Below are 12,334 nucleotides of genomic sequence, written 5' to 3'. Positions count from 1 at the left end.
CTGCCAACACCTCACCCACTCATCCAACAAGACGCATGTAATTGTAGTCTACAAGCGGCCTGCAATGTACTAGATCGCCTTTCCTCTCGACGAACCAACACGTGGAATTTGGGTTTTGACAATGAGCCGAAAGTATATCCCCGTCGGCATCATAGACCTCAGCAGTGAGCAGACTGAACCAAAAAGGTAACAAAACGGTGCCAGCTCTACTATGGTAGATCTACACCTACAGTGTACCTTCTTGCTCTCTCGCATGCTACCGTGGCGCTCCAACCACATGATGATAGAGAATATGCATCCCGTTCCCCGCAAACCACTCAGACACTCTGATTGATTGCGATGGTACTATCGTTTGCCGTGTGTACAGATGGACGCAGGAAATGGCGTAATTACGAAGCGTCTCATCTTCATTGATTTTTTGTTTAGCTAGGTACAGGAAGGATTGGCATTAGGATGTATCACAACCTTAATAATTGACACTACACCACTTTCCCGGGCTATTGGTAGAAAGACAGCATGCGCCGAAAACATCTTGCCATGGGTTCGAGTCTTCCTGTGACGGCAAATGTTCATATCTGCACCACTTGACGCCACGCCAAAATTCTCCTTGGCGCGGTTGTTTATCAGGAAATGATAATGGTTTTGTACAGTACGCGGTTGTTGCTCCGGCATCTGGCGTTTGGTCCTTTTGTCAAAGTTTGCAATCCATTGTCATTCCCTGGTTAAATATTTTCTAGTTAGCATACACGGATCTAGTGCTGTACATAGCTTACATATATTGTGGTGGATCATGTTGTCCACAGTAATATTTCAAACGCTGGTTTGGCATACTATGGGTCCTTGATAAATCTCGCTTTATGGCAGACTTCGGGCCAATTCCGTATATTCTAATCAGACCGTAACATGTCGTGTTTCCTTCTATATGAGTGATATGACTAGAGTAGAGAACTAGCAAATGGGTTACAGTAGTTGCTGTTGAAAATTAGCACCACGACACCGATCACCAGTGCCTTTGCTTACCTGATCTACAAAATGATCTTTATTAGCTTGCTCGCCAGACTTGCAATTACTGAGTGAGGCGCTGATCCTGATGCCAAATCATCCTTCAATACAAGGTGAGACCATAACGAGCATGGATATACTCATTGGGATCTTTCTAATGCCAAACTCGAGCTCTATACATACGAACTCCATCTTATAGTTGCGATGCAATTATCCATCTCCTAATTCATTCCTAAGCTTCTGATCAATCCTTTTAACACTTGCTTATTGTTACAAAGAAGCACCATTGTAATACGCGGAGAGCCCGCGAGAGCCTCATCCGGAAGGATCTAGGTAGCACATCCTACATAGAGCCCTACAGGACTCTAGCTTAATCCCGTAGCAATTTAGTAATTGATGCACTCACACTAGTATAGGCAGTCGCTTCTTGACTCGTAGTTTTATACAATATGTACATACTAAGTATGTGTGTTCATGGCATTAAACGCTTGTAGAATCTAAGCTTGAATTGCAGGAATTATGCTGGTAGCGTCAAGCATGCGCACAACGAAGGACATCTACTTAGCATATCTGTACATACGTATGCTAAAGCAACGTTTAATGGTATTGTAGCATATTAATCTTACTGTTTACAATCTCATCCATGCTCTATAGTCCACCCCATACCTTACCCAATAAGACATATGTAATGCCTACACGCGGGCTACCATGTCCAAGATCGTATTTTGCTCTAATAACGCACAAGGTTGATCTTTAGACTTGATAGCAAATAGAAAGACACTGCCCATCAGCATCATAATAGTATAGAACTTAACACGCTAAGACAGAGGTGACAAATTACTTCATCACTTGTCCGTCGCACCAATCACATGATAAAAAACCGACAAAACTGCAAGTGAATGATGGGACACACAGCCGTGCAGCTGACATAAAGTTAAGATTCTAGGTACCCATCCACGCTAAGTATAACAGCATGATTCACACTGCTCATACCCCTAGTGATCACTATGGTACGGTGCAACTTCGCCAACACTATCATTACCTACCATAGTCCACCTCCGTTGCAGTGCCCCTCGTACCACACCACTAACATATATAGTATCACATCTATACACCCTCATCGGAAACGGCGTAATTAAAATATGTTATTTCTGATTGTTTAACCATGGGAAGTCTTGGTGTCGGAGTTTGCTATAAAAACCTAACTAATACCTCTAGGCATTACAAAACCCGCCAGACTTTGCACATTTTCGGTCGTATTGGCAGAAAGACAGCATGCGATGAATGCGTCTTTCCATTTTCGGTCTGGTATGTCTGGATGCGCTTTACCCAACCCTTCATATCGGCACCAACCAACATCATCACCCGCCCATAACCCTACTTTAATGTTCCCATCAGGAAATGTTACCCTTGTCTTATGGTCTCCCGACTGAGAACCACAGCAGATTTTTGTTAAAGAATCAACTCGGTTCTCCTTTTCCTCGCACCAGCAAAGCATATCCAATCCATATTCATAAATTCCCAGTTAGCATGCAAGTGCATAGAGTAGAAGTAGAGGAGAGGATGGTACTTATGATAGTAAGATACTTGGGGAACATACAGCATAATCATTGGCCGCCGCTACATTGGCGATGAACAGAACGCAAGTGGGGATAGTAAGGCGCATGGTCGAACGATTGGCAAGGAAGCTCAGGCGAGTCCTAGGTAGTAGGGATAGAGTAGTAGAAAAAGTGATTAAAGACGCGTAAGAAGTGAAGGAGAGATGATAGATTTATACAGCTAGATAATATAGCTAGATCATATCACTAGCGTCTACACGTCTTCATTAAAGATGTATGGTGAGAAGCTGTTTCATCACGATTCTGACGTGAGGTAGTTACCTGTACAGTAACGCCTGGGTGGTGTATTGGCGGAAGTTTATATGACTGTAAGTTTCAAATACACCATTAATTTTTCTTGGAAATGGCGCATTGGCAGCGCGTTAAATGTATCTATACATTGTGCGTACCTTTCTGATTGCACCGCCAGGTGGAACTAGACCTGCATCTTGGCGATTTTGCGATGCAAGGAGATGTTAGGATCGGTTCTCTGATTCGTGTTCGGTGCAATACAATAAACTCAGCCAGCGCTAAAAAAATCCCATATAAATACGTACGAGGCACTTTGGTTTGCGTCTTGGCTTCTTTCCGCATTACCTACCGGTGTTATCGATTTATTAGTGATTTAAGAACAAAATGTACCACAGTACATAGCATTGGTCTGGTCAAAATCGATACAATATGCTGTTGAGCTATGTACCTGAATTTTTCAAGGAGATGAGCTATCTTAGGTATTCTCCTAAAATCCATTTCAGATGGATTTTACGTTCTTTTCATACATACTTTTTTGTATTGTTGGAGCAGCAGTAAACTAGACAGGCTACACAGTGCTAACGCAGTACTCACATAGTAAAAACAAAAAGCAGCTTTCATACAGGGATACAACAATACCACATGTCTCGTTCTACAAAACCTTGAAAAAAGGGCAGAATCGCGAAAGGGATGTCGCGTTGGCTACGGTTTTGGTCCTTGGATCCCGCTGCGGTGTCCCGCGGATCGAAGCGAATTCGTACCCAAAGAGTACCGGTACTGGGACGGCAAGTTAAGCGATGCCAGCAGTATTCAGCAGGCATACGCACGTAGTATCTTGTCCAACGTGGTTCAACATCCCATGTAGTTCGAAACTCCTCCACACAGTGGCACATACACACAGTCACAACCACACTCATCAAGATAGGTAACGGCTTCCAGATACTCAAAAATCCCCTAATTCACGTCCAAAAAGGCTCATTTGAATTTCTTTCAGCTCCGTAACATGCCCCTCATGAATTTTCATTCCACAGAATCTTCCCCTCTCACGCCCCTGGCCATCAGCAACCCAGCGCCAACCCCCGCCCGCCCGTGCGCCAACACACAACCCGCGGCTACCTGCATTGTCGTACGCAGCTCTTGTCAGGCGCTTGGATTTCTTCGGGAAAAGCTGAGAGCGCGGGTGGGTAGCTGCCGTTGATGTGCGGGCCTTGGTACAGGTCTGGTTTGCAGCATAACTGTGGGGTGGGGATGTGTGGTGTTAGGGGTTGTGATTTGTGATGCGGGGTGGGAGGGGTGGTCATATGATGGGTGTGGTAGGGGGTGTTTGGTGGGGCTTGTGTTGTGTTTATGTGGATCCGGATGGAATGGAGATGAATTGTTTGTATTGGTACGCGGTTCACTACGGGGGAGTGCTATGATGCTGGCATTATTGTATAGTGCTTTAGTGATGAAGTTTAGTAGGGAAATAAGTGAATGGCCAGACGAGTCATGTCTTATAATAGTGATGGAATAGTGGTGATGTTCTTGGTAGTAGAGTTGTTAACGCTATAGCGTTGTAAACCTCATGGCGCTTTTGAAATTTCGTTCCCGCTGACGCTATAACCCATAATACATATTATCATACCAATGTCTCTCGGATACCACACAAGAAGCTTTTCCAAACGCCAAACTATCACAACCATAAACGCTCTCAATACCATCATGCTAAATGCGCTAAAGATCGAACCCACCCCTGAATGAGCAGACACGATCATGCCTCACGGCACCCACAACTAAGTGCCCTCACAAAACCACTCGGTCTTCTCTTCTTCTTCACACTTTGCTCGCGCGTCTGACTATCCCGCAATAGCCTACTCGCACGCGCATTTTCTGCTGCTTCGAGCCGAGCTCTTTCTAACTTATCCTCTTCCTTGCTTTCTCTTGACTTTTTGTCTCGGTAGAATAGGTCGCCATCACTGCCGAAAGAATCCATGCTACCTTTGCTTTCCTTGTCGCTGCTTTTCCCCTTTGCTTTCCTCCGACCTATCCACCCTACTAACCGTACTTTTTCGCCTTCAGAGTCACTGTCCCAGTCATCCCATGCAGAAGTTGTGTTTTGCAAGGCGTAGCTGGACCGACACAGACTGGGTGGTGATGTTGTGTTGGCTGAGGTGTATGGGAAAAGCGTGCTGAGTTCAGAGGCTGTGACACTGTTGTTGCGGGTGTATGAGTAAGCTGATGTGGGGAGCGATGCAATGTTGGCAAGGCTAGACGGCCTTGTCGAGGAACGCGAGTGCGAGGTTGAAGGTGGGGTAGTGGGTACGAATGTTGGTGATGTTGGGTGGGACTGAGAATGTGTGCGAGGCTGATATGTCTGTTGCCCTGTAACTTGTAGGCGGAGAAAGGGCTCGTTAGGATCTGTCAAGGAGACTTTTCGAGATCGGGCTGGGTCCGCTATGCCACTTGCTGGGGGCGGTGGTCGTAGGGAGTCAAGTCGGATAGGTGGATCGACGCCCTGTGGAGGGAGGCGGCAGAAAGATTTTTGAGGTGGTGAGATGGGTGCAAGCATGATGATTCCTTCCATTGACGGCTTGCGAGACTGATGTTCATCTGTTGATGAGAATGTACAAGCAGTTGGGCTGGTGGGGGGTGTTATTTCGCCGCTTGGCGACGCGATGATGATGGTCCGCTGGCAACGCTCACATATACCAGAGGCGTATGTGATAGCCTGCCTACAGGTCTTACAGGTCGAGACTGTGGTTGATGGTGTTGCGACGTGCCCCCTCCTAAACTTGAAGTCGAAGCTCGATCTAGCTGTTGTTGGGAGCGTCACCTTCGTGTCGAGTCCCCCACTCTCGGATGCCAAAGAACGTTGCGACTGCGATTCCTTGGAAGACCTGTCCCTTTTTTTCGCATTCTCCACTGCCCGTTTCTCGTATTCATCCCACAGTTTGGCCGTTTTTGCCGGCGTACATGGCGGTGGTCGAGGGTCTCTGAACGGTGATGTTGTCCTTGCCAGGGGAGAAGACTGATGCGGGGCAAACATGGCCGTTGTGGTCGCCATCCGAGGAATGTTGGTGATCTAGTATCGATAGCAGGTAAGATTACCAGAGGGTCACAAGTCTTGGAAGGGTAATGATGACGATTACCACAAGTGGGGGAAGGAAGATCCTGGGTCGATTTAGAGAGCGATAAATGTTGATAACACTCTCGGCGCTGCCCACGATATATACAAGCACAAGGCCAGAGCACCGGACCCAAGGGGTAAGACACATTGTTTATCAAGTAACTGGTCGGGCCAGGACAAGCCAAACTCGGGCGGTGGCTGGGGTAAGGAGCGATATCTGGGCATGCCAGGGTCAAGGGGGTGAAAGACGTTACGTGAACCGGTCCCCCGGATCCTACAGCGCAGCGCTGTATTGATCTTCTTCGATGAGCTGCAGCGGCAGCGAGATCTCGGTAGGTAGATGGCTGCTTGATGCGGTCTAAGCTGAGTGCCCTGTCCAATGGCTGCTACACAACGCGGCGCAAAGGCGTCATATGTGGCCTCGATTTGGCAGCGGAGCATAGGCGAGAAGATGAGAAGCAAGGGAAGGCCTACTTGTCCCCATGCCACCTGGTCGATGGCGTTCTGTCGGGCAACCGCTCTCAAACAAACGAAAATATGCCTGGTCATGCAGCTGGCTTAGCAGCAGCAGTTGAAGCAGCGCGACGATCATGGTTGCGGGACGGAACAAGTGCAGTGCATCCGCTGACTGCAGCTAGCGGAGGGCCGTTGTGGTGCAGGCTCATTTGTGCGGCCGTGAGAGCGAATGTGAGGGTGTTGACATGGGGTAGTCTCGGTCGCACAGCAGATTAAGAATGTAACTTGCTATTCACCCCAGCCGAACTCGTCGCTTAACGCAAAGACAATTATATTGGCAGCAAAATAAAGCTGTGTTTCGAGACTATCAGCACAGTCCACGCGCATCCACAGTATGTATCTGTGCCGGAAAATAGAATGAGCAGGACGTGACGTAGATGAGGGTCGAGTAATCGCGGCGACAGGACATCAGGAATCGCAACTCGTCCTGGCCTTGTCAGCTCATGGTTCGTATGTACCGGTACCCTTGCATGTAGAACGTAACGACTCAAGAAGAAAAAACATTCACATACCCGCCCTTGTCAACAATCCCTGTCGGATCCGCTCCCGATGTTGCATTTCGGGACCAGAGCTCAGCGCTCTTCATTGTTTTGCCTGCTCGAGTCTCGGCCACTGGTCACGAGCGAGACGCCGCTGCAGCCATGCTTCAAGATGAGTGTATCGCTACAGCTGCTGACGTACGGCTGTAAGATATGTATCACGTTTCCTGAAGCTACGGAGTAAAGCCTTGATATAGTGATCTGAGGTTGGAAGTCGGCATAGGCAGAGTCAAAGACGTCCCTATTATAAATTGGCATGTAATAACCAACGTTATTTAGCGGGGCGGCTCCACCGACTGTCGGTACAAAAAAGTGACAGCGGCGATCGCCAATGAATGCGTATATAACTCAACAAAGTTAAAAGGTGATATATGCAATGTTGAGAAAACTAAGCCCAAAATCAAGACGCAGACACTGCAGCTCCTTCAGCTCTGTCATTTCGGCCGTTGACGGTTCAGCTGCAGCTGACGAGACAAGACCGCTGGGGAAAAAGGGGGATACCCATCCGGCAAAGGCAACAGCATAATAAGTTCTATTGAGTATGTCACCCAAACTGCATTCACCATTGGTAGGCAATGCCCAGTGTATACTGTGAAGTCTCGGGGGGGAAGGGAAGCTTTTGATCTTCCGGATACCGGTAGACGGCGCGGCCCGAATGATCATCTCCCACTACCGTAACCTTTCCTCTCTGAGGATTCATCACCATGTAAACTTTGCGCCATCGAAGTCGGACCTTTCAGAGGGCGCAGTTCATATGACCATGGAATTAGCGCTGCGTGAACTTGTATTTAGCATAGGGTTAGGCCGTGCCAAGCTCTACTAGCTAGCTAAGCGAGGTTAACTAAATATTATACTATAAGATTTTATAACGCGTTCTAAACCTATTCTAAATATATTCTATACTAGTAATACTATAAGCTACTACTACTATACCTATTACTAATATATCCCTCTTATCCTATATAAGCAGATTAAAACGTGTTTAGAACATGTTCTTAATAGGTTATAAAAGCACTATTAATAGTACCTTACCCTTAGCCACGTCCTAGATAATATTAGGGCATAGCCTATAGTTAGCCCTAATAGGGTAGTTAAGATAGAGAGTAGAAAGCGCTACTACTATACTAAGATTAATAATAAGGGCACCTTGTATAGAGTAAGAACAGGTTCTAAATGTGTTCTAAATAGGTTCTAATATTCTTAGGCTATTCTAGGTACTAGGGGTACTTTATATACCTATACTAAAAAAGATTATAGGCTTAATATAGCTTACTATAAGGTTAGTAAGGTTAAGAAGACTAGCTAGCCCTCTATAATAGAGGTTTATAAGGCAAAGAGTAAATATATTATTAACCTATTCTTAACTTATTATACTAATATATATAGACTTCTATATAAAGGTTATATATAATTACTAGAATACTCCTTACTATAAGTTATTTAGAATATATTTAAAACTTATTACTAACGTGTTTTATAGAAGTTCTCTAAGCCTAGCTAGTAGCTACTATAGGCCCCCCTATAAATACTAATACCCTCCTAAATATAATTTAGAAGAAGACTTATAGTAGCTATAATAGTAATAAAGTATAGCCTATAAGAACCTATTAAAAACACGTTACTAACTTGTTATAGCTTAACTTTATTACTATATCTACCCTACTAAGGATTTAAGGTTATTAGGTTCCTTATACTATCTATGCTTATAATTATCCTAGCTATAGTAAGTTATTTATAATATATTATTAACCTATTCCTAATATATTTTAAGACTATTACTTTAATACTAGTATAGACCTTACTAATTCCTGCTAGAATACTACCTAGTTCCACTTGTAGTATGCTTTTATAGAGCCTAGGGAGGATAGGGAGGATAGAGAAGATACTAGAGAGGGGGAGGGAGATAATAATAGTAATAAGTAGGAACACGTTAAGAATATATTAAGAATAGGTTCTAATAAATAATATATAATAGTATATAACCTAAAGGGGTAGTAGTAATTACTAAAATAAACTCTCTACTTTTCTCTTTTTTTTTCTATCTACTAAAAGTAAAGTACTATTTACTTTTATAAGGTCCTTTAATAGTATATAACTTTTTCTTTTAACTTTTATAGGTATTATAAAGCTTTAGTAGTCCCTTAGATTAAAGAAGAATCTAGTATTTATAGGTGTCTAGCTATAATATATTATTAATATATTCTAAACATGTTTTAAGAGACTAGACTTATATCTCCTTTTTACTACTTTTGCTAAATATTATTTATAGTGTAAAGGGGAGCAACTATTTGCTCCTCTTCTTTACTCTCTACTTCCTCTTTAGCCTCTACTCTAGCTACTACTTCTTGTTATAGACTAGCTATCTTAGAGGGTTCTTAAACCTTAGAGGAGGCACTTAGTGTAGTCTACTCTACTAGTAGAGAACGTATTATTAATATATTTAGAATATATTCTTAAGTATTTACTATTAAGCTCCTATAGAAGATCCTTGCTTCTATAATACCTTGTATTATAGTTCTACTATAGTTTACTAGGGCTATTTAAACCTTAGGATAATACCTCTTAAGGTAGTAGATAAGATTACCTCTATTAGAGAAGCAACGCTAAAATAGTTATTAATATATTATAAACGTGTTCTAACTTGCATGTATATATACTCTACAAAGTTCCTATACCCCTAATCTAGCCTAAATAGCCTAGTAGAAAAGCTTGCTAGGAAATACTATACACCTATTATTTAGGTAGGATATTACAGGAGAGAATACCCTAGTATTAGATAAAAGTAACTTAAGCTTAATATATTGCTAGTATAAATCCTACTTAGTGTTAGAATAAGTTTATAACATATTCCTAACGTGTTCTATTATATACTAACTTTAAAAGATCTTTATAGACTATATTAACTAGTTATATCTAATAATATTAGGAAAGATAGATAGTAAAATAGTATTAAACTTTTAAATATAAAAAGTTCTTATAGAGTGTAAGAAGAAAGAAGAAGAAAGAGAAGAAGAAAGAATATATATTTATCTACTTATATATACTTATATAATAGACTAGAATATATTAAGAACTAGTTAGGAACTAGTTACTATATTTATAGACTAACCCTACCTTATATAAAAAGTAGCTATCTTTTTCTTAAGTTTAAACTATGCCTTTTATAATTTAAATAGTGCCTTTTTCTATATAAGTTCTTCCTTATCTACCTCTAGCTTTTCTTTTCTCTCCTTTAGAGCCTAATTACTAAAAAGAGCCTTTTATTATAAAGTTTGTAGTTATAGACTAATAATAAGTTAGGAATATATTATAAACGTGTTTCGCGAAGCATACCTTTAGGTTACTATTAGTAGAGGAGAAGAGCCTAGTAGTAAAGAAGATAGAAAAGGGGCTAGTAAACTTCTTTCTAATACCGCTCTACTACTTGCCCTCTAGCTTTAGGCTTTTAAGCGTGCTCTTTTATTTCTTATTAGGACTAAGATATATCTAGTTAAGTTAGATATAGTAAGACTTGCTTTATTATTATCTAGAGTATTATTATTATTATAGAACGCGTTCTAAATATATTCTAAACACGTTTTAATTAGCAAATATGTATAACACTAGCGTAAGACTTACTTTCTCCCCTCTAAAGCTTTTTAAGGTACCTTTACTTAAGCTTATTAGGAGTTCTATAGTTATAGCGTATTCTAAACTTACTCTAGGCTTTAAACTCTTTTATATCCTATAGATCTATCTAGTGTGCACTATATAATATTACTTATATAATTCTAATAGGTTAAGAATAGGTTGTAAACTTACTTCTAAGTAGCCTTAAGAATACTTACATGCTTACTAGTTTTATATCCTTTCTAGCCTACTTGCTTAGCTATATTTAAATAAGATTCTAGTTTTTCCTATACCTCTTTTAATATTTTACTATAGTATTGCATAATCCTAGTAGTAATTACTAGGTTTTTCTTATAGATTGCCTAGTTTTAGGCATCTTTAGAGGGTTTATGTTCTAATTATATAAGAATAAGTTAGGAACACGTTTAGAATAGGTTTAGAATATGTTTACTTATATAAGAGGAGGTTAGTAAGCTAAAAGTATTCCTTTGCTATTAATACCTGTAGTAATTCACTTAGACGTAAAGAGGTAGTATTATCTAGCTCTCTTTTATATGCTTTATAAATACTTCTTTATAGATATACTTAATAAAATCTTATACAAGATTAAAGTTACTAGCGCTAGTTACGCTTATAGGGATTAATTAACTAGAGATAGCGCCTAAGTCCTAGAAATAAGTTAGAAACACGTTACAAACATGTTGCAGTGCGCTATAAAACTTACCTATTATCTGCTTATTATATATATTAATAGTAGTCCTATAGAATCCTTATAAGTAAATATACCTCTATAACACTTATCTTTTTGTAAGTGCTTTATACTTCTAAAAGAAGTTAGTAATAGCAACTTAATATATCTTAGTTATATCCTTATCTATAATAATTTAGCTAAGTGTAATAACTATAATATGTTAGAAATGTGTTATAAACCTATTCTTAATATATACGCTTCTTTTCCTATAGGTAGAAGATTACTATTAGAATCTCTACCTATACCCTATATAACCTCTTATATAATATATCTATCTAGAATATATCTTAATCTAATAGAATTAATACCTACTCTTTAAAAAGGTAAATAATTAAGTTACCTAAGCTTAATATAAAGATTTACTATATATACGCCTATAGTAACGTGTTAGTAATATGTTCTAAACCTATTCTCTTATACTATGTATAGTTTTAGGATCCTAATACTTTATCCTCTACTTATAGTATACTCCTCTAAGGCTACTCTTAAATAGGAACTATAGAAGCTTTTTACGCTTTATAATATATAAGATTTTATCTTTATTTATAAAGCTAATATATATTTCTTTAATAGAATAGAAACCTTTAAGTTAAAGATAGGTTTAGAGCTAGGTTAAGTTTAGGAACTAGGCTATAATAAGTTAGGAATATATTTATAATAGGTTATAAATAACTTATATTATATAAGCTATAGAGTAAGTATAGGCTACAACACCTTTACTACTTCCTTAATATTACTATTAGATAGTGTTAAGGGAGGAGGAGGTATATATATATATATACTAAAAGAAATAATAGTAAAAAAAGGTATTACTACTATATCTATTAGTATAATTACTTAAAAGGTAACTTTACACAGGATTTTAAATAGAGATCCTTGCCCTTATAGATAATTAACGCCTAGAATATATTAGGAATATATTAGGAATAGGTTACAATATACCTACCACACTTCTTTATCT

At 40.2% G+C, this 12,334-nt stretch overlaps 2 protein-coding genes across 2 annotated transcripts; one reads left to right on the top strand and one right to left on the bottom strand.

Moving 5' to 3' along the window:
- Positions 1-2,221: 2,221 nt before the first annotated feature.
- IAQ61_009558 (uncharacterized protein) lies at positions 2,222-2,710 on the top strand (the record flags this gene model as incomplete). Its single annotated transcript, XM_066098434.1, has 2 exons — positions 2,222-2,310; positions 2,605-2,710. Coding segments are annotated over 2 exons (195 nt in total), but the record flags the coding sequence as incomplete, so codon positions are not given.
- A 1,892-nt stretch (positions 2,711-4,602) lies between these two features.
- IAQ61_009557 (uncharacterized protein) lies at positions 4,603-5,895 on the bottom strand (the record flags this gene model as incomplete). The annotated part of the gene is made up of 1 exon (XM_003838326.2): positions 4,603-5,895. One exon carries the CDS (start codon positions 5,893-5,895, stop codon positions 4,603-4,605), a length of 1,293 nt encoding a protein of 430 aa, XP_003838374.2.
- Between the last annotated feature and the right edge of the window lie 6,439 nt (positions 5,896-12,334).

The sequence above is a fragment of the Plenodomus lingam genome (assembly GCF_022343315.1).
Source record: "Plenodomus lingam strain CAN1 chromosome Unknown contig_6, whole genome shotgun sequence".
In the NCBI taxonomy this organism is placed as follows: Eukaryota; Fungi; Ascomycota; class Dothideomycetes; order Pleosporales; family Leptosphaeriaceae; genus Plenodomus; species Plenodomus lingam.
Note: the sequence above shows the minus strand (reverse complement) of the source record. Positions and strands in the feature narration are given on the sequence as shown.